This window comes from Vigna unguiculata, chromosome 4, assembly GCF_004118075.2.
Source record: "Vigna unguiculata cultivar IT97K-499-35 chromosome 4, ASM411807v1, whole genome shotgun sequence".
Lineage (NCBI taxonomy): Eukaryota > Viridiplantae > Streptophyta > Magnoliopsida > Fabales > Fabaceae > Vigna > Vigna unguiculata.
In genome coordinates this window covers 30933936-30955545 of record NC_040282.1, presented here as the reverse complement: position 1 = coordinate 30955545, position 21610 = coordinate 30933936, and the positions used below count along the sequence as shown (strand labels likewise).

The 21610-nt window shown below is 31.6% G+C and overlaps 2 protein-coding genes across 2 annotated transcripts; both read right to left on the bottom strand.

Annotated features, from left to right (window-relative positions):
- Window positions 1-4418: 4418 nt before the first annotated feature.
- LOC114181223 (protein NUCLEAR FUSION DEFECTIVE 4-like) lies at window positions 4419-6915 on the bottom strand. Its single transcript, XM_028067618.1, has one exon. It carries the CDS (start codon window positions 6429-6431, stop codon window positions 4662-4664), a length of 1770 nt encoding a protein of 589 aa, XP_027923419.1. The 5' UTR covers window positions 6432-6915; the 3' UTR covers window positions 4419-4661.
- A 9812-nt stretch (window positions 6916-16727) lies between these two features.
- On the bottom strand, window positions 16728-19756 carry LOC114180735. Its single transcript, XM_028067032.1, has 4 exons — window positions 19579-19756; window positions 19273-19352; window positions 19129-19189; window positions 16728-18306 (listed from the first exon to the last, which is right to left on the bottom strand). The coding sequence occupies exons 1-4, from the start codon at window positions 19754-19756 to the stop codon at window positions 16991-16993; spliced, it is 1635 nt and encodes a 544-aa protein (XP_027922833.1). The 3' UTR covers window positions 16728-16990.
- Between the last annotated feature and the right edge of the window lie 1854 nt (window positions 19757-21610).

The window sequence follows — 21610 nt, the reverse complement described above, 5'->3', positions numbered from 1 at the left end:
TGTGGGACTTAGACTCACACTTGGATTCCTAACAATCTCCCCCTCAAGGGTGAGTCCCTTCAACCACATTGGTACACTCCCCCTCCAGCAGAAGCATTCCCAACCATGAGTACTCCTTTTCTGCCCTTTTTTGTACCGCCGTTGTTTTCTTAACGGGACATTCTTACCTGCCCCTCAAGGGTGAGTCCCTTCAACCACATTGGTACACTGGTACACTCCCCCTCTAGCGAAAGCATTCCCAACCACGAGTACTCCTTTTCTGCCCTTTTTCTGTACCGCTGTTATTCTTAACGGGACACGCTTACCTGGAACCCTTACCTAGGACCCTTGCCAGGAAGACTTTCGATACTAGGACTATACTGCACTCGTCTGAGCCGGTTTTAACCATCGGCTCTGATACCACTTGTCAGGTTTTACAGAGGGGGTTTCATTGGGGAGAACAACACCAATGAGATCTGAGCCTAACCACATAAGACACTAACACCACTCTCAACCCAAAACCTTAAGGCAATGGGTTTATGGGTCTTGATCCTTATATGGTGCTCTACTTTCTCATTTCTGGTCAATGTGGGACTTAGACGCACACTTGGATTCCTAACAATCTCCCCCTCAAGGGTGAGTCCCTTCAACCACATTGGTACACTCCCCCTCCAGCAGAAGCTGCCCAACCACGAGTACTCATTTTCTGCCCTTTTTTGTACCGCCGTTATTCTTAACGGGACACGCTTTACCTGGAACCCTTACCTGAGACCCTTGCCAGGAAGACTTTCGATACTAGGAATATACTACACTCGTCTAAGCCGGTATTAACCATCGGCTCTGATACCAATTGTTAGGAACAAGGCAATAAAAGAAAGAATAAAGGAGAGAAAAATAGACACAGAGAATTTAACGTGGTTCGGCGTATAATGTGTATGCCTACGTCCACGACTACACTAGGAAGTCCTTATAAACCTAACAAGTCCATACTCCGTATCTCTGCTTGTATTATTATATTGTGTGATGTGTCTAAGTAAGTTTATTTATTAAATGGGACGTTACAAAGTGTGTGGTGACATTGCCACATATTACTATTGGATATGAAAAGTCTCAATGTAGTCCCTGTATTTGTTATTTTGTCTCAATTTGGTCCCAATTTTTTTAAAACTGAATCAATTTCATCATTATACCAAATTTAATTTTTATATAAATTTTACAATGATATTTTTATTATAATTGATATTTTTAACAAAATTAAGTTTATTTAAATGTATATTTTGCATTGAATTTTATTTAAATTTTTTTAAAATATTTATATATCTATAATTGATAGATAAATGTTAGAGTTGCTTTAAAAATAAAAAATTTATAAATTCAAATATAAAATTTTAAAATAAATTTATAACAATTTAAAATAAATATATTTATTTAAAATTTTGCAATTCGAGTTGTTATTTTTAAATCAACTCTAACATTTGTCTATAAATTATTGATATATAAATATTTACATAAAGTTCAATGTAAAATAAAAATTTAATCTTGTTAGAAATATCATTGTGACATTAATATAAAGGTAAAATTTTGTCTCATTTTGAAAGATTGAGACTAGATTGAGACAAAATAACAAATATAGAGACTACATTTAGATTTTTCACATTCAAGTGTGACACGTGGCACTACTATTACCACATTACATTGTTTCTGCCACGTGACACAGTGTCAATTGACACATGACATTTTTTTTTATTTTTTTTAAATTATAAAAAAGTTTTAAAAAATTATAAAAAATTTAAAAAAATAAAAAAACCACTGACATATGACACATAATTAATACCGTTAGTGTACTACTAATGAAAGGACCTAATTGCAACAAATTTTATAAAATAGGAACTCAATTGAGTTAAATAGAAAGAAAGGAACCTAATTAAAATTTTGTTATACAAATAAAGACCTTTAAAATGATTTAACCAAAATTAATTTAATTGTTTTATATGAAATTGTTCTCCTTTATATCACAATGGTGATTGGTTTTATGTAGTTCGTGTGGTTTCTCCGAACAACTTTATTAGAGGTGTGGTGCTGCTGCTGGTGAGGCACTAGTGATTTTCGAAAGGCGTTTTTGTTATGCATAGTGAGTAAAACGGTGATGATGAGACTCCGGAATCAGAATCTGAAAATAAGCTTTCTAAATATGTGATCCAAATTAGGTGTGGTAGACAGGAAATGTTTCTACGGATTCATGTTTCCGGAAGAGTAAAATATCATTCCGGAAAGATTATTCCGAAAGTAGTTGGCACGCATAAAGCTTTCTAAAAATAAATTCTGCTGAAAATGTGATCTGGAATAGATGTGGCTGTGAGTTCTGGAAATAGAAATCCGAAAGCATAATGTGCTTTCCTTCCAGAAGTGTAAAATTGTTCTGTTCAGAATTATATTCATGGTACCTGATTTGAGTACACTCACTATTGTTGAAGTAGTCTCACTCTTTGCTCTTAAAACTGTGATAATTACCTTCTGATTGGATCTCTCACTGTGATAATTGTTGGGAATTGTTCAAGTGTGAGTCAAAAGTCTTACATTGGATAAAATAGACAAAGTTAAACACTATATAAGAATAAAGACCAATAACAACATTGCCTTAAGGTTTCAGAGTTAAAGTGATGTCTAAGGTCTTATATGTGTATGACTACAACCCATATAACCATATATATGCCGACCACAATCTCTCAATGCCATGACTATAACCATAACCCCTATATGTGAAAAATATAACCTATCAATAACCTTCTGATTTTTACTAAAAATAAAATTGTGATAACCACCAAAAACGCAAACAAAGAGCTAAGTTGGGGAGGTCCATAAGTGTCTAATTCACTTAATTTTATATATGTTATTTACATTTAAAATGCCTGAATTAAATATATTTTTGAGTAAATATGATTTTCTTAGCATAGAAATATACAATGTGATAGTGATAATTAGTTAAGTGTATTTTCGATATATTTTTGGTGAAAATGTAGACTTTTTACATTATTAGAGAAACAATATCACTGAGCTCCAGGATTAATGTTGAGTGCTAATAAGCGATTAAGAAAAGTTCAAATCTTATCTACGTATTGACCAGTCAAGCGAGGCGTTGAGAAATGAAGGAAACACTCTAGTGAAGGAAACCTAAATTGATGGAGAGCTTGAGCACTATGGTCAAGAGCTAAGTGTAGAGAAAACCTTCCAAGAGAGAAAACCTCATAGTTTAATATCAAGGTAGAAGCTTAATTCACAAGAACACGGTACAGGAAAAAACTAGTACTCTTGAGCATTGAATAATGAAGTTAGGCATCAACTCTTATTTCTATAATAACAGAGTTTTATTCTGTTTTAGGGAGCTTCCTTTTCAGTCTCTAGTTTAGAAACTTTTTCTCTGTACTTCATTATAAATCTTTGAGAGACTTGTGGGAGAGTATCAACAACTCTCGAGCTTGTAGGAAGAATTATTATAAGTAGTTGAACGCTTTTGTATAGAGGTTGGTGTTGCCTTTTCTAATACTCTGTACTGCTGTTGATTTATATATGATTATGCTTTTATTCAAGTATTAATGATTTGGTTTATGTTTTAAATAATGAGACGAATTTATCACTCATCTTATATAATGGATTTGGATTAAATTGGGAAACTAATCTTAAATCCAAGGTTTAACCAGGTTATCTAATACGTCTGAATGCTAAAAGTAGATTTGAAAGACTTTGTTGAGTTAAAAGTCTTCTGTTTAAAGCAATTCATTCATTAATAATTGAGAAATCATCATGATTGAAGTCCTTAGATTTTTAAACTCTAAGGAATTGATTTAGAATGAGTCACGAATTTTCAATGATACTTGATAATTGCATTATCGTACAGTAATTCTACAATAGATAGGTGGGTTCAATCTGAATACATTATATTATATACATTGTTTATTTCAATCTTACTTAGTTCTCGTTTAATCCTTCATTATACTTCACAAAACAATGTTTTATTGCAAGTCAAAACATTTTAGAATTACTTGACATCTTAAATAAGTCTATGTGGATACCATACGTGATACATGTGATTTTGTGTTACATCCTACTCCATACATTTGCCATTAGGTGTGTCTCCATTCTTGTTAACCAAATGTTATAATTATGATTGTCAAACACATGCGGTGCTACAGTGTTGTGTAAGGAATTTTAAATATTCACTCATAGGAACATTCTAAGAAGGAGGCTCTAGATACGATCTGTAGGTTTTTTTAAGGTGGAAACAAAAAGTTGAAAAATGAAGGAAAACAATGCAATTATGGAAGAAAAAGAAATAATTTATTCTCACCCTATTATTCAATGAATCAGAAATAAGATGCACTTAACAAATTTAAAACAGAAACTTTAGAAGTTCCTGAAGTTTAGGAATTTGCTGACTTAACTTAACTAGCAAAAATATTAATTAAATTTCAATTACTAAAAACCACGATTTTAACACAAGTAACAATACCCACCTACCTGTTGCTTTTAACGGTTTGAGTGTATTTTCCTCTGAAGAACCTGACATGCTATTATATAAATTCTTAGAAAAAACTCTGACTTTTCGAAATATAACACAATTACAATAAACAGTTATATTGTACATGGTTCTCAAATTACTCTGACCATTTCCCTGCCAAAGTCACTTAGTCTTCATTTGCTGCTGATGATTCAATCCTGTTGCAACAAGAACCTGTTTCAGTTTCATCAGATTTAGCTTCTTTGAATCTCTTGTATAGGTCACTTCTGTAGAGTTTTTTAGTCCTAAAGACCAAAATGAGTGATAGAAGTGCCCCTAACAAGCAAACTGCAGTGATTATAATGAATGCTAACTTGAAGCACTCTTCCCCATTGCAGTTCAATTCTTCCCCTGGACTTGTCTTTTGCCCCTTAGCTTCCATTTGCCTCATTGCTTCCCTGTCGTACAGATACCCTGCAACCCTCACACTGAGCAAGTATGATCCAATTGGACCTGCCAGTGACCCAAAGTTGTACAGTGTTGAATAATGTTTGAGGCCAAAAAGTTCAGATATAACAGAATAGATTAATGGCCAGTTAGCCCCAAAGCAGAACCCAATAACAATTGAGGCTACATAGAGGCCATTTGGGACATTGAAGGCAACTAAAAGATGACCAACACAAGATAACAAAAGCAATGATGTGAGCATGAGAGGCCTAGGAACTCTATATTTGAGTATGATAAACTCTGACACAACCCCTTGAACAATCTTACCCAAGTAGATCCAAATGGATGTAAGAGACACAAATGTGGTTATGGTATGAGAAGGATATCCCAAAGAAATTCCAATTTGACTCAAGTTGTTTACCATTGTCATGTTGCTACCAAGTGAACAAATAGAGGTTAATAAGAGAAGCACCATGTCAAGGCTAAAAGCGGCTTGAAGTATTGTATGATCTTCACCTCTTTCTGGTGGGTTGAATATGTTTTCCCAAAAGGAGACTTCTTGTGGAACTTGGGAAGATTTCTCTTGATAATAATTTTCTCTAGCTATGTTTGGATGATTTGCCAACAGCTTCTGACTATCTTCCCTATTGATGTTTTCATGCTTACTGTTCCAAATCTTGTGTTCTTCCACAATAACAACAGAGAGTGGAAGGATGAGCAAAAGAAGCATCACAGTGGTAGTAACATGATAATGAAACTGAGAGAAAGTGAAAAATTGTTGTACTACAGTTACAAACATGAGGAACCCTGCAAGGACTAATGTCAGATAGAGGAACCTGTATAAAGCTTTGGTGTCATTTGGCTGTTGAACAGTGTTGTGAATTCTGATAACTGGAAGAAATAGAAAAACTGCAGCAGTTGGTAGCCATGCCATGAGAAAAATGAGGAGTTTGGAGTCATTTCCATAGAAGGCATAGTATAGCTGAGTGATTATTACTGCACTTAAACCTGTATACCCAGTCAAAAGGCCTAAGACAACTCCTCTGCTGCTAGGGAAGTTCTTTACACTTGTCACAAGAGCTCCAGTGTTGGTTGCACAATGAGAATTGGCTCCAATGAAAAGGTAGAAGCACATTTGCCACAATTGGGGCTTTGCAATTTTGCTGCTGACAACAAGCCAAATCACAAAATACCCAGCAAAGTTGAGAACCCCGCCAATTGTTAAGATAAACCATGGTGGTGTGACCTCATAGATTAGGCCTGCATGAATTCCTATGCTGGCTCCTAACTCCTGGAAGAAGCTTAATAGATTGAGAGTGGATTGGTCATAACCAAGAACTAGCTTGATGTCTTGGGAGAATAGGCTAAACATGTAGCTTGCTCCTGACACTGACATCAACATGAATGATGAAAACATCATGAACCACCTCCCTGTAAGGACTTGCAGTGAAAACCCTTTGATGCTTCTTCCCCAGCTAAGGTCATCACCTCTCCCAGTAGAGAATACCATTTTTCTCACTTCTTAAACAAGGCTTCTGAATTACAAACAATCATATATACAACTCCAGACCCTTACAAACCTTAAAGTTGTGTTGTGATGTGACAGAAATTGTAGCCCATGAAACTGGTTTAAAACTAGAATTTTAGAGAATAATGATAGCTAATAGGTAATAGTTTACTGCTTGCAAGTTAAAGATAGATCCATCAGAAAATGAACTTGAACTTAAATATCCAACACTTACATGAAAAGCTACAGATATAACTTTTCAGATGTTGGTTACCCTCCACCAACTGAACCAGAGGACATGAAAGTATAAGCCTAAAAGCAATTGCTAATCGTTTAGCCTTCAAAACTATTTGTGTTTTAATCTAAACGATGCAAAAGCAGAAGACAAAACTTGGAATAGTAATTAATTTTGGAGCAATTATTGGAAATAATGGTGGGTGTTCACTTTCTTATCTTTTCTCAGAACAATGAGTGTTGCTTGAGTATAGTCAACAAATGACCTCAAACCAGTTCTAATAAAAGACATGGACAAGTGATCAAGTGATATTATAATGGATAATGATATTTTGAAATATTTTTCTTTCCAAAATTATATAGATCTATAGATAAGAAAAGTTTGGTCAATGATAGATCGTGCTTGAACAATTTGAAATTTCAAATATGTTATAACAACTTGTACCATCTCAAATAGTTTTAAAATTTACAATGTTGCAAATTAACTATCAATAAATATTCATCTCTATGATAGAAATGTTTTGGCAGGTTGGATCTTAAGATAATCAAAATCATTTTAAGAACGTGTTTGGTGATGTCAATGACTTTATTATTAGTTTATTTGATTAGATCATAAACTAGTTTAATTAATATAAAAAATGATATTTGATTATGCTAATAAGTTCCTTACTATGTTATATAACTATTTATAAACTAATTTGATGAATGTAAAAATATTTGGAAAGTATATTAAAATAGTTTACTTTAAGAATTTTTAATTTATAAGTTAAAAGCATTTTGAATTATTTTGTAGGTTATTTAATTTTTTTCATTATTATATATATATATATATATATATATATATATATATATTTTTCAATTTTATGGAGACATTTAAGTACTTTATTTCAGTATTTGTTGAGTTTTTTTTAATATTTTATGTAGTTCAAATTAAAAAGAATTTGATATTATAAATTTAAATAACTAATGTTTCATTATATGAAAATTACATATAATGAAACGTATAGAAAATATGGTCAATGTAATAATATTTTTTTATCTTAAAAAAAAGACAAATTTCATTTATATAATGAGATTGATGTAGTTATATTCTTTCGTGTCATCTTTTATTTATATCAGATGATTTTATTAAGTACTTCTAATTCCATAAGCTAGCTGATATGCTTTAAACTTATAAATTATGAAATTATTTACTAGTTTTTTTGCAAAAATGATAAAAAAATTATTTGAATGTCGTTGGAGGTAGCTTATTTTAGAAACGTTCAACTTATAGAGTATGTTTGGTAAGATTAACTAGTCCGATATATGCTACTTGGTAAAAAAATTAAAAGTATGTTAGTGATGAAGAATTCATTTAAAGAATGCTTAAAGAAACTTGTGAATTATCCCACACATTAAAGGAGTTGAATTAGCAATGTTTTTATTTTTTATTTTTTTTATGTAAAGGGAATATAGAATTCACGTGATTCTTGAAAATATGATTCTTATGAACTTGATTAATCCCAACATATATTTTTGTAGTTTATTGATTATTAGTTTTTAAAAAATCGATACATTAACAAAGTTTCTTTTAACAAACTTTAACAAAATACTAAATAAGGTAAAAGAGTATTATTTTTATTACTTTATTTTCATTAAAAATAAAAAAATTAATGTACTTTAATTCTATTTATAGAAAGTTTGTTAAATTTGTAAAAGATTTTTTTGTCAGAAACTCATTTTTCTAGTCTTTAAAGTGATAGAGTTCACGACTGATATTCCGCATAAAGTTTCTCGATCATCTGTATAAAATTATTATAATAGGATGATAATATTTTTGACTATTTTTTATTTATTTTTAATCATCATTTTAATTATTATTCAATTATTTATTTATTTTTTTAATAGTGTAATGTGATGAATTAAAAAAGATCGAAATGGTGTGTTAAAAATAGATAAAATAACATGTAAAATTATAATTATCCTTACTTTAATCTAAAGTCAATAAAAAAAATACAGTTTTTGTTTTATGTAACTTATTTTATAATTGATGTAAAACTCATCTTTCTACCTCAATAATATATATAATAGTCAAACAAAAAAAATCTACTGTTTTAATCAAACTCTCTATATCATAACTTATTGGGATGATGTTGACCTTGTCACTTAAACAAACCTTAGAGTTGCGTTCCCAACTTGGAAGACCTTTCCCAAGACCATGTGCCAATCACAGGTCATGTACAGGTTGCTTCATCACATGATATAAGTACGATTGAAATTTTTTTGTTAAGTTTTTAACAGTTAAATGTATTTACCATTATATTTTTTTCCAGGAAATTAAAAAAAAAATGTTTGAAAATTGGTAGAAAAATACAATAAAAGTTAAATTTATTACTCCACAGGGAATACCACAAATACCATCTATTTATCCCCTAATTCTTACATGTTGATTGAAACGGTATGGTTTATGTTTGGGCTGTTGCTTTCTGCACCAATCTTGTTTCTTCTTGCACTCCCAATAAAACTTATAAATAACAAATTACTTCACATTAAAATTATAATAAAATGGTAAAAATTACTCCTGCAGTTCCATTTTTTACATGCATTCTGGGTATAGAACAGAGATGGCAACGGCGCAGATGGAACGATTTTCGTTATCCTATAATTATTTTTATAGAAAAAATTCATCCTCATTTTTATATCTAAATTCAACCGGTATCAAAATTTTGTTTCATCTCCATCTTCATCGGATAACCGATATAATCATATCCATACTCATTTTCTTACTACTTCAATATTAATTTTAATTAATTTTTATAAAATAAAAAAATTATGATATAGTAAATATAATATTATCAAATATTCAATATTAGGAGGATTGTTGTTTGTTCGATATCAAATATTTTGAAATAAATTATAATTGTTCACATTTAGATTATAATACCGAATAAAATTTCATGAGAACCAACACATTTATTAAATTTGCAAACATTAATGAAATCTAATTGATAAAATTTAAAAATATTTTTAAAAAAATATAAAGGAAAAACAAATATTCAAATTAAAATATATTTTAAATATTTGTTTACTTCAATTTTTTAAATTCTAATGAATCTTTTTTTAATACACTAATAAAATTTATAACACATACCAAAATGATACAAAGAACAAATAATAATTATAATAATAAAATTTTAACATAGATCTTGTATATTTTGAACTCCAATATATGTTGGATGGTGATAAAAAAAAATATTCATGGCAATTACATTAAATTTTTATATTGTAGTAAATAAAAGTTATTTATACAATTATAGAGAAAAAATATAGTATGATTGATAATGAGTTAGAAAATAAAAAATAATTAGATAACATATATCAAAATAATATTCTACATGATGAAAATAAACAACAAATAAAAATATTAAAAAATTAACAAATGTTTAGAAACAATTTGAGAGACTATTGAAAGAAATCACACAAAGGAAAACAAATGTATAATTAAGGGTATGATAAGATGAAAAATATTTTATAGATCTAAGAAAACTTTTCAAATATCAACATATATACTCAATGGTTGAGAAATAACAAAAATTATTTTAGTGAAACAAAAGAGTTCTTTAAGTAAAACAAAAATTAACAATAATAAGTAATTTTTTTATATTATTTAGTAAACGAAAGTGTTATTAAATACTTAAATTGAGAGTATTAAACATTCTCATGTGAAAGAAACATATACAATAAATAAAAATATTAAAAAATAATATAAATATTCAAATATGAGACACAATTTTTTTTAATTGGCTTTGTAAGATATTATCACCTCTTGTAACATGACCATTAATTGGCTTTGTAAGATATCCTGCAGAAGTTCTTCACATCTCCTTTCATGTGTCTTGAACATCCATTATATAGAAACTACATTGTTTTCCTTGCATCAAGACACAACTGAAACAAAGATTAAAGAGAAGATGCAGGTACCCAATTGAACTTGGGTCCTTTCATGTTAGTGGTTTGAGGTGTTCCTTTAGGTACCCATTTGTACTCTCCTTTAGGAACCCCACAATTTTTAAAATAGCAGGAATTTGATGCATGCCCAAGTTCAGAACAGTAGGAGCAAATAACAGATGTTGGTTTACTCATATTTAGAAAATTTCTGGTGCCTAATGGATTAGATTTGCCACTGTAACCTATTCCTTCTTTGTTAAGCACACTCCTTTGAGATCCTAACACTGCATCAAGGTTTGATCTTCCCAAGGTAAATTTTGAGAGAGTTGCCATTAGATAATCTATCTTTTCTAGCTGTCCTGGACAATTTTCACATTGGGGAGAGTTTGTGCCATCTTTGGACCTAGAGTGTTTCTCAAATTTTTCTAGTTTTTCAAGACTTGATATCAAATTTTCATTTTCCTATTCTAGTTGCTTTACTCTACCTTCAAGCCATTTAATTTCTCCTCTACGCTTATGATTTGACTTTTGCAGTTTCGTGGCTTCCTTATGCAATTCATTAAAAGCATCAAGTAATTCATAGTAGTTATTCTCATCATCATTGGAGTTGAAACTACTCACACTGCCCTTAGAAGATCTCTTTCTAGCCATCAAGCACAAATTGTTTTCTTCCTTAATGCTTTCGTCAGATTCACTGGATGTGCTGGAATCATTTTCTTCCCAAGCAATGTAGGCTTTCTTTTTCGTCAGATTCTCTGCCTCATTCTTTTCTTCCAGCTTCTGTTTCATCTTGAGCACAGGGTAGTCTGCCTTTATGTGTCATGTCTTGCCACACTCATAACAAGTTTGAGCATCAGAACGTTCCTGTTTTCTGGACTGCTTCTTGTTTCCTGCATAGTTGTTGTTAGTTTTATTTTTAAACTTCAAGAATTTTGAGAACTTTTTCACCATTAAACTCAAGGCTTCACTATCAGAGTTTCCATCATTAGAGTCATCTGCAGAATCTGCTTTCTTCAGTTTTGCTGTAGATTTTACAGCACTCTTCAAGGCTATTGTGTGCCTCTTTTCTCCATCCTCTTCTTCCTTAAGTCTTCCAAGCTTTAGTTCGTGTTATCTTAGCTTCCCAAAGAGTGTAGCTATGTTCATGCTAGTGAGGTCTTTGGATTCTGAAATTGCAGTGACTTTGGGCTGCCATGTCCTGTTTAAGCTCTTCAAGATTTTGATATTCAGGTCTTCTTTGTCAAAGATATTGTCAAGAGCTAAGAGGTGATTTACTATGTGTGTAAATCTCTTATGTACATCACATATGCTTTCTCCAACCTTCATTCTGAACATTTCATACTCTTGAATGAGAGTATTCTTCCTTGCTCTTTTAACCTCATTCGTGCCCTCATGGGTGACCTCCAAAACATCCCACATCTCTTTGGCTGATTCACACACAGATACCCTGTAAAATTCATCCAAAGTTAGTGCAGAGGATATAATATTTTTGGCTCTAACATCATAGTGTGCCCTCTTATTTTCATCAAGAGTCCACTGTGAGAACTCTTTAAGAACAATTTTGCCTTCCACAACTTTAATGGGTTGAAAAGGTCCATTAACTACAACATCCCAGACCCCTTTGTCCACTGATTCAAGAAAAAATTTCATTCTAATTTTCCAAAAGTGGTAGTTTTCACCAGCAAATAGAGGTGGCCTATTGATGGATGCCCCTTCAGCAAAGGTTTGAGATGTATTATACATATCAGAATCTTTCTAATCGATTATCGTGCGATTAACCAGCTCTGGTGCCAATTGTTAAAAACATATATGTCTAATAGCTCAACTCAGAAAGGGATCTGAATTGATTAATGAGTCTTTCACTTGTTTAAGTTGAATCTTGAAAGAGTCTTTAAGTCTTATAACCTAATTAATCAATTTCACAGTTTTGTGTTAATGGACTGTTTAAGGCAATTAAGAAAGATTGTAAGAGAAGAGAAAAACCAAGACACAACAGTTTATACTGGTTCAATTCAAAAAGAATCTACGTCCAGTCTTTCCTAAGTAAACCCACTTAGGAGGATTCCACTAACACAATAAAGATCCAAGAATTACAAGAACATCTATATAATTCTAGAACCTAAAAACCAAGGAACTTGATCTACCAATCAAGAACTCCCCCTAGGAGCAATGCATCCACGCAATTGTACCTAGGCCTTCACTTCACACAGTGAAACAACTGTAATCAGAAATACAACCAAAAAAGAATCAAGAAACGAATACACCTATTATTGTGCAGATTTGTCAATTTGCTCCTAGATTCAAGCTAGATCCATCAAGGTAGAATCAACCATCAATCTCCTTGAATCTTCACTTGAATGATCTTCAAGAATGCTTAAGAACTTTGTGAATCTCAGAGGGTTGTTTCTCAGAATGTTTTTCAGTGATTTGTACCTTTTTCCAGACTTGAAACAGATTTTAAAAATAACTTTTATACAGAGTTTTTTGCTGTCATTAATGGATTAGGAATTTACCTAATCGATTATCGTGAGTGTATTTTCACTGCCTTAGTGCAGTACTCACAGCTAATCCATTAGTTAAACAGCTAATCAATTCATGATTGCACAAGCAAGAGTGTGATGATTAATTACAACTTAATGCAGGTTTGATTTACATCTGATAATTTCATACAAACAGCCTAATGCACAACCTAACTAAAACATGACTAATTCTAAACTAGTAATGCACATGAAGTGTAGCCTTGGACATCATCAAAACCATCTTCATATGAGTTGAAGTAGCTCCCCCTTTCAACAGGGCGGGTCAGGGTAGTGAGCCCGCAGGCCCGCGGCCCCCGTGCCCTGCGCGGGCTGGCCGCGGCCTGCAAGCTCGTAAAAAAAAAAAAACTTACACTTATGTATATTAATTACTACTTTTATGGACTCTTGCATTAACATTTCAAATTCTTGTATAATTGGAAAAGACAAGTATTATGTAATTTTTAATGTGCTAAAAATTAAAGAATACATTGTGTATGTCATAGTATGAATATGATGAAAATGTTGAATTATTAATTTATCATCTAATTCCCTAAAGTCTTTACTTAATTTTGTGAACTTCTTAAAGTTTCCCAATTTTTAAACATTAAAAGTTTTATCATAAAAATGAAAAAAAAATAAAAATAAAAAAAATAAAAATAAAAAAAAATTAAAGAAAAAAAGCAGGCCAGTCCACAGGCCAAGGAGTATGCGGGACATGCCAGTATTTTCAGCCCGCATAAAGTGTGCGGGGCGGCGCGGACCAACCCGCGTTGGGCGGACCAGCCCGCATTGCTACCCCTACTAAAAACTACGATTTTAACACAAGTAACAATACCAACCAACCTGTTGCTTTTAACGTTTTGACTGTATTTTTTTTAAAGAAGCTGACATGCTGTTATATAAATTCTGAGAAAAGCGCTTGCTTTCTGAAATATAACACAAAACTTACAATAAACAGTTATATTGTACATGGTTCTCCGATTATGGTTCTCCGATTACTTTTACCATTTGCTTGCCAAAAGTCACTTATCTTAGTAGATGCATCGCATTTAAAATGATTGGTTTTAATTTTTTTTTCTAAATAATATATTTGAATAGAGTAATTTGAATACCTTATATTTTAATTTTATATTTGGATAAAATAGTTAAATTTTATTTTAACAATATTTATTTTAATAGAAAAAATTTTGAAAGTAAATTTTAAAAAATATAATAGTCAACTTAAAATATTTAAATTCAATCAAATTTTGATTTAACTGATTATATTGAAATTGGCCAAATTTTGGCCAACGTAAACTCAGTCTAATTTGGCCAAATTTAGGTCAGGGTCGACTTGGTCAAATTTGTCCAAGCTCGATTTGGCCAAATTTGGTCAGGCAAAATCTGCGGCATTTGTTTAATTTTAGCTGGGAATGACTCGGTGGAATTCGGATAGGTCAACTCGGTCGAATTTTGACTATGTCTACTAGGTTGAATTTCGGTCAAGGTTGACTCGATCAAAATTTTGACTAGGGCTGACTCAACTAAATTTTACCAAATTTCGGGTGGGGTGAATTCAGCCAAATTTTTGATGGCACCATCTCGGTTGAACTCGGCCAAATTTGGGACGATGTCAACTCAGTTAAATTTGATTGAATTTCAAATGTAGTGGTATCGACCGAATTTATCTCAAGGTCGACTTGGTCATATTTGGCTAAAATTTTGCAGAGGCCGATTCGATCAAATTCGGCAAATCAGTCAGGGTTGACTCTGCCTAATTCGACCACATTTCAACCAAGGTCAACTCTGCCAAATTTGGCCAAAATTTCAGACATGTATGACTCGGGAGAATTTAGCTAAATTTCAGCTAAGTTTTTGTTTGGGACGACTTGGTCGAATTTGACCAAATTTCATTCGGGGTCCACTTGGCTGAATGTGGCCTAATTTCTAATGAGGTTGACTCACCCTAATTCGACTAAATTTTTGTCATATCAACTCGGCGAATTTTGACCGAGCCTACTCCCACCAAATTAGGTCAAGTCGGCCCTAGCCAAAATTTGTCCATACTTGGCCAAAAAGAAGTCCTAAATGAAATTTGGCCGAATTCGACTGAGTCAGTTTGGACCGAATTTCAGCCAAGTCTACTCCGACTGAAATTTGACTGAATTCAGCCGAGTCAAATTTGGTCGATTATCGACCAAGTCGACCTCGACCTTTTTTCATCTTGAACTATGAGGAATCCTACAAATTATGGAATTTTAATTTCCTTCTTTTTTTTAGTGAATTTCAAATTCTACTATTTAGTTATTTGAAATACCTTTTTAAAATTCCTCATTTTCAATTTTCTCTTAATTTACTCGCCCAAACAAATCATTTTACTTTAAAGAAATTCAAATTCTCCAAATAAATGAATTACTCTCTTAAATTGCCTCATCCAAAATCATCATTAGTCTTCATTTGCATCTAATGATTCAATCGTGTTGCAACAAGAATCTTGTCTGCACACTGAGCAGTAAAGCAAGGCATTGAGAAATGAAGGAAATCCTCTAAAAAACCTAAATTGATAGAGAGCTTGAGCACCAGAGTCAAGAGCTACGCCTAGAGAAAACTTTCATAGAGAGAAAACATTCCTAGAGACAAAACCTCACAGTTGAACATCAAGGAAGAAACTTAATTCACAAGAAAGCGGGACATAAGAAAAAACCACTACTCTTCGAGCATTGAATACAGAAGTTAGGCATCAAGTCTTATTTCTATAAAAACAAAGTTTTGTTCTATTTTTTAGGAGCTTCCTTTTTAGTCTCTAGTTTAGAAACTTTTTCTCTGTACTTCATTATAAATCTTTGAGAGACTTATGGTAGAGTATCAACTCCTCTCAAGCTTGTAAGAAGAATTATTATGAATAGCTGAACTCTCTTGTATTGAGGTTAGGTGTAGTCTTTTCTAATACATTGTACTATTTTTGATTTATATGATTATGCTTTATTCAAGTCTTAATAATCTGTATATGTTTTAAATATTGAGATGAACTGATCACTCATCTTATATAATATATTTGGATTGAGTTGGAAAATTAATCTTAAATCTATGATTTAACCAAGTCATCTAATGCGTTTGAATACAAGAAATAAATTTGAATGATGTAGTTGAGTTAAAAGTCTTGGGCTTAAAGCAATTCATTCATTAATAATTAAGGAATCATCACTATAATTGAAGTCTTTAAATTTTTTTAACTCAATAAATTTATTTAGAATGAGTCACAAATTTTCAATGATACTTGATAATTGCATTATCGTATATAGGTGAATTTTAATATCAATATGTTATATACATTGCTTGTTTCAATCTTGCTTAGTTCTCGTTTAATCCTTCACTGTACTTCCCAAAACAATGTTTTATTGAAAGTCAAAACATTTCAGAATTACTTGACATCTTAAACAAGTCCATGTGGATGCGATAAACACTCACTCATAGGAACATTCTAAGAAGAGGCTCATGATACCGATCTATAAGGTTTTTTTATGATGGAAACATAAAGTTGATAAATGAAGGAAAACAATGTAATTATTGGAAGAAAAAGAAATAATTTATTCTCATCCTGTTATTCAATGAACCAGAAATAAGATGCACTTAACAAATTTAAAACAGAAACTTTAAAAGTTCCTGAAGTTTAGGAATTTGCTGACTTAATTAACTAGCAAAAATATTAATTAAATTTCAATTACTAAAAAGCACGATTTTAACACAACTAACAATACCCACTAACATGTTGCTTTTAACGTTTTGAACGTATTTTCCTCTGAAGAACCTGACATGCTGTTATATAAATTCTGAGAAAAAACTCAGGCTTTTTGAAATATAACACAATTACAATAAACAGTTATATTGTACATGGTTCTCAAATTACTCTGACCATTTCCTTGCCAAAGTCACTTGGTCTTCATTTGCTGCTGCTGATTCAATCCTGTTGCAACAAGAACCTGTTTCAGTTTCATCAGATTTAGCTTCTTTGAATCTCTTGTATAGGTCACTTCTGTAGAATTGTTTAGTCCTAAAGACCAAAATGAGTGACAGAAGTGCCCCTAACAAGCAAACTGCAGTGATTATAATGAATGCTAACTTGAAGCACTCTTCCCCATTGCAGTTCAGCTCCTCCCCTGGACTTGTTTTTTTCCCCATAGCTTCCATTTGCCTCATGGCTTCCCTGTCATACAGATACCCTGCAACCCTCACACTGAGCAAGTATGACCCAGTTGGACCTGCTAGCTTCCCCAAATTGTACAGTGTTGAATAATGTTTGAGGCCAAAAAGTTCTGATATTACAGAAAAGAATAATGGCCAGTTAGCCCCAAAGCAGAACCCAATAACAATTGAGGCTACATAGAGGCCATTCGGGACATTGAAGGCAACTAAAAGATGACCAACACAAGATAACAAAAGCAATGATGTGAGCATGAGAGGTCTAGGGACTCTATATTTGAGTATGATAAACTCTGACACAACCCCTTGAACAATCTTACCCAAATACATCCAAATGGATGTAAGAGACACAAATGTGGTTATGGTATGAGAAGGGTATCCGAATGAAATTCCAATTTGACTCAAGTTGGTTACCATTGTCATGTTGCTACCAAGTGAACAAATAGAGGTTAAAAAGAGAAGCACCATGTCAAGGGTAAAAGTGGCTTGAAGTATTGTATGATCTTCACCTCTTGCTGGTGGGTTGAATATGTTTTCCCAAAAGGAGACTTCTTCTTGTGGAGCCTGGGAAGATTTCTCTTGATTACAATTTTCTCTAGCTATGTTTGGATAGTTTTCCAGCAGCTTCTGACTATCTTCCCTATTGATGTTTTCTAGCTTTCTCTTCCAAATCTTGTGTTCTTCCACAATAACAACAGATAGTGGAAGGATGAGTAAAAGAAGCATCACAGTGGTAGTAACACGATACTGAAACTGAGAGAAAGTGAAAAATTGTGGTGCTACAGTTACAAACATGAGGAACCCTGCAAGGACTAATGTCAGATAGAGGAACCTGTATAAAGCTTTGGTGTCATTTGGCTGTTGAACACTCTTGTGGATTCTAATAACTGGAAGAAACAGAAAAACTGCAGCAGTTGGTAGCCATGCCATGAGAAAAATGAGGAATTTGGAGTCATTTCCATAGAAGGCATAGTATAGCTGAGGAATTTGTGAATATTTATTGATAGTTAATTTGCAACATTGTAATTTTTAAAGCTATTTGAGATGGTAGTACAAGTTGTTAACATATTTGAAATTTCAAATTGTTGAAGCACGATGTATCATTGACCAAACTTTACTTATCAATAGATCTCTATAACTGAATTAGTTTAATCTAAAATCAAACAACAAAGTACGGTTTTTTTTTTATGTAACTTATTTTGTAATTGATGTAAAACTCATCTTTCTACCTCAATAATATATATAATAGACAAACAAAAAAAAAATCTATTGTTTTTATCAAACTCTCTCTGTATCATAACTTATTGCTATGATGTTGATCGTGTCACTTAAACAAACCTTAGAGTTGCATTTCCAACTGTAATGGAACACCTTTCCCAAGACCATGTGCTGCTTATCACATGTTATGTACAGGTAAGTGTCTTGCTTCGTCACATGATATAAGTATGATTGAATTTTTTTATTAAGTTTTTAACAGTTAAATGTATTTACTATATATTTTTTTTCCAGGAAATTAAAAAAAAAATGTTCGAAGATTGGTAGAAAAATACTTTTGGATCCAAAAACAGGATTTCCGAAATATATATAAAAAATGAATTTCAAGATACATATCTTGAAAAATATTTTCAAATCTCAAAATATCTCCTAGATTATATATTCCATAATATGTTTAAAAAATATATTTTGAAATATGTATTTCAAAACATGATTCCAAATCACAAAATATCTTTTGGAATATACATTCCGGAATGTATTAAAAAAAATACACTATGAAAAGATGAATCTGAAATGCATCAACATCTCATGTCCACTTAATCTAGGGGTCTACTTTCTGCACTCACATTTTTCTTCCTGCAACACCAAACTTTTCCCATTTCCCATTTCACCCCCCTCAATAATACTCTTCGAATAAGATAATTTAGTAAAAATATTTGTTAACCAGAATGGTCACTCCAAAAGTTTATCCTGGATCTGGTATTGAATACCGGATTACTGAATTTGGGAGTTATAAGAACTAGAATCTGTAATTTCGAGATCAAAATTTGAGGATGGTGCTTAACGAAATCTGCAATCCGGAATGTCACCAGATCTAGGAATACGAACTAGAATGACCAATATGATGAATATGTTTGTGTTCCAAATTGTTCAATCTTGGGAGTAATGTTTGTGTTCCGAATTGCTCAATTTGGTGAATATGTTTGTCCTCTATCTTCATCTCGCTCATCCTCTCTGACCAACAAAACCCACACATAATAGGGGTTGTTCCTCTATAATAAAACCTAGTTAACTACATGAGAGATGTTTCTCGAGCATCATGGTAAGGTCGAAGTTAAGTTTGGCATGGAGAGAATGTTCGTGAAGATGCCATTGGCGGTATGCGACGAAGTGTAAACCTCCATCATACCTCAGTCCACATGCATCACCAAAGTGGGCTACCTTCAACACCCGCTCACCATGAACAGTGCCCATAGTGTTTTTGGTTGTTGGAGTCTCCGATCATCGTTGTCACAATAAATCTCCTTCTTCTTCCTTTCGTTCACGTTGGCACCACCCCCAAGCCTCAAACACCATTGTCCACACTATTGGCGTGTGAGTGTTGGTTGTTCCATTTTCACTTTTACCCATTCCCATCTTCAATTCTTCTCCAAAAGCGAAGAAAATAATAAAATATAATCAAGAAAAATAGAAATTTAATTAAGGAATAGAGGAAGAGAAGACTAGAGTGGTAAGGGAAATAGAAGAAGACGCTCATGACAAATCCCGATTTGGAGAGAAAGAAGAAGGAAAATCTCGTACAATGGTAGCGTCGACGACACTATTGGCAACAACGACATGATGCAACGAACATGGAGTGTTGACGGTTCCTGTAGATCTTTTGAGTTTAGTTTACGGTGGATAATAAATTGAGTGGAGCGTAATTGAAAGTTCGATTTCTTTAGAAAGATAATTTATATTTTAGAGAAAAAAAAATTATTATTTAGTTGTGTAGGACAATAATTTTTTTAATTATTTTTATTAATGATTAATCTTAAAATAAATTTAGTAAGTTTGTGAAAAAATTAAGATACAATAAGAAGAAATAGATTTAAGACTTCAAAATAATATAAATTATTTTTTAAATTTACTTTCTTAACAACCAAAATTAAATTTTATTGTTTTAACTCGATGCATAGTAAAAATAGATTTAAGACTTTAAAATAATATAAATTATTTTTTAAATTTACTTTCTTAACAACCAAAATTAAATTTTATTGTTTTAACTCGATGCATAGTAAAAATAGATTTAAGACTTTAAAATAATATAAATTATTTTTTAAATTTACTTTCTTAACAACCAACATTAAATTTTATTGTTTTAACTCTATGCATAGTTAAAACATAGTTTTGTGAAAGTATGTCAGTGACTCAAAGTACTTTCATTTAGGAATTCATCTATATATTAATTGTTTTCTTGAGATATCATTACTTGAATTTTAAATTGTTATTCAAAACATTATAAAACAATCATCCATTATCCAAAATTCAAAGTTTCAAACATCCAAGGATTTCTAAACAAAAACATAGGTGTAATTACTTACGAATCTAATTTGTAAATAAAATTCATAGATAACTATTACTTATCAGAGATTTACTTACATATTCTTTTGTCGGAGATAATTAATAGGTAAATCATAATTACATACGGAGTTTGATTATTACTTACAAATTTTAGTAGTAGATAATTTTTTTTTTTTTGTGATTGTCCTTGTATAGAAATGAAAATCTTCATATTTAAAACATTTATCCTAACATTAATCAAAAAGTTTAAATAACTTCACTTCTTTGTAATTTATTGTTCCAAACAAAATTCTTGTTGAAAATAACTACTTAAAATCTGGATATCTCTGATAAAATATTCAAACATAACCAAATTTAACTATGAACTTAACAAGGTTAAGAAGATCACTTACCATGACAAATTTATAAGGAATGCCAGAATAATATTTTTTTTAATATAATTAGCACATGAATATTTTACTCATTACCTTACAAAGATACACATAATTGCTTAGTACGTAAGATTTGTAGTATATATTTTTATTATTTATTATAAAAATAGTCTGAATTTGAATAATATGTGCCACAGGAATGGATAAGTTTCATCTGTGTTTGAAAATTCGTTTAATTATAAAGGGTTACTTCTCTTAACTCAAATATTTAATCATCTAAAGATTGTTTCGTTTTCTTAAATATTAATGAGTTAAGCATGTGTAATATATATGCTCTACATATATACATTCTTAAGTTAAATAAACCTTTATTGTATACAAATGAAAAGTTTCA

Coding starts and splice junctions, on each gene's coding strand:
- LOC114181223 (XM_028067618.1), bottom strand. CDS start 6,431: ATGGTATTCTCTACTGGGAGAGGTGATGACCTTAGCTGGGGAAGAAGC.
- LOC114180735 (XM_028067032.1), bottom strand. CDS start 19,756: ATGGGCACTGTTCATGGTGAGCGGGTGTTGAAGGTAGCCCACTTTGGT. Junction 19,353..19,578: donor GCTCGAGAAACATCTCTCAT/GTAGTTAACTAG, acceptor TCCGGATTGCAG/ATTTCGTTAAGCACCATCCT. Junction 19,190..19,272: donor CTCCCAAATTCAGTAATCCG/GTATTCAATACC, acceptor TCTTATTCGAAG/AGTATTATTGAGGGGGGTGA.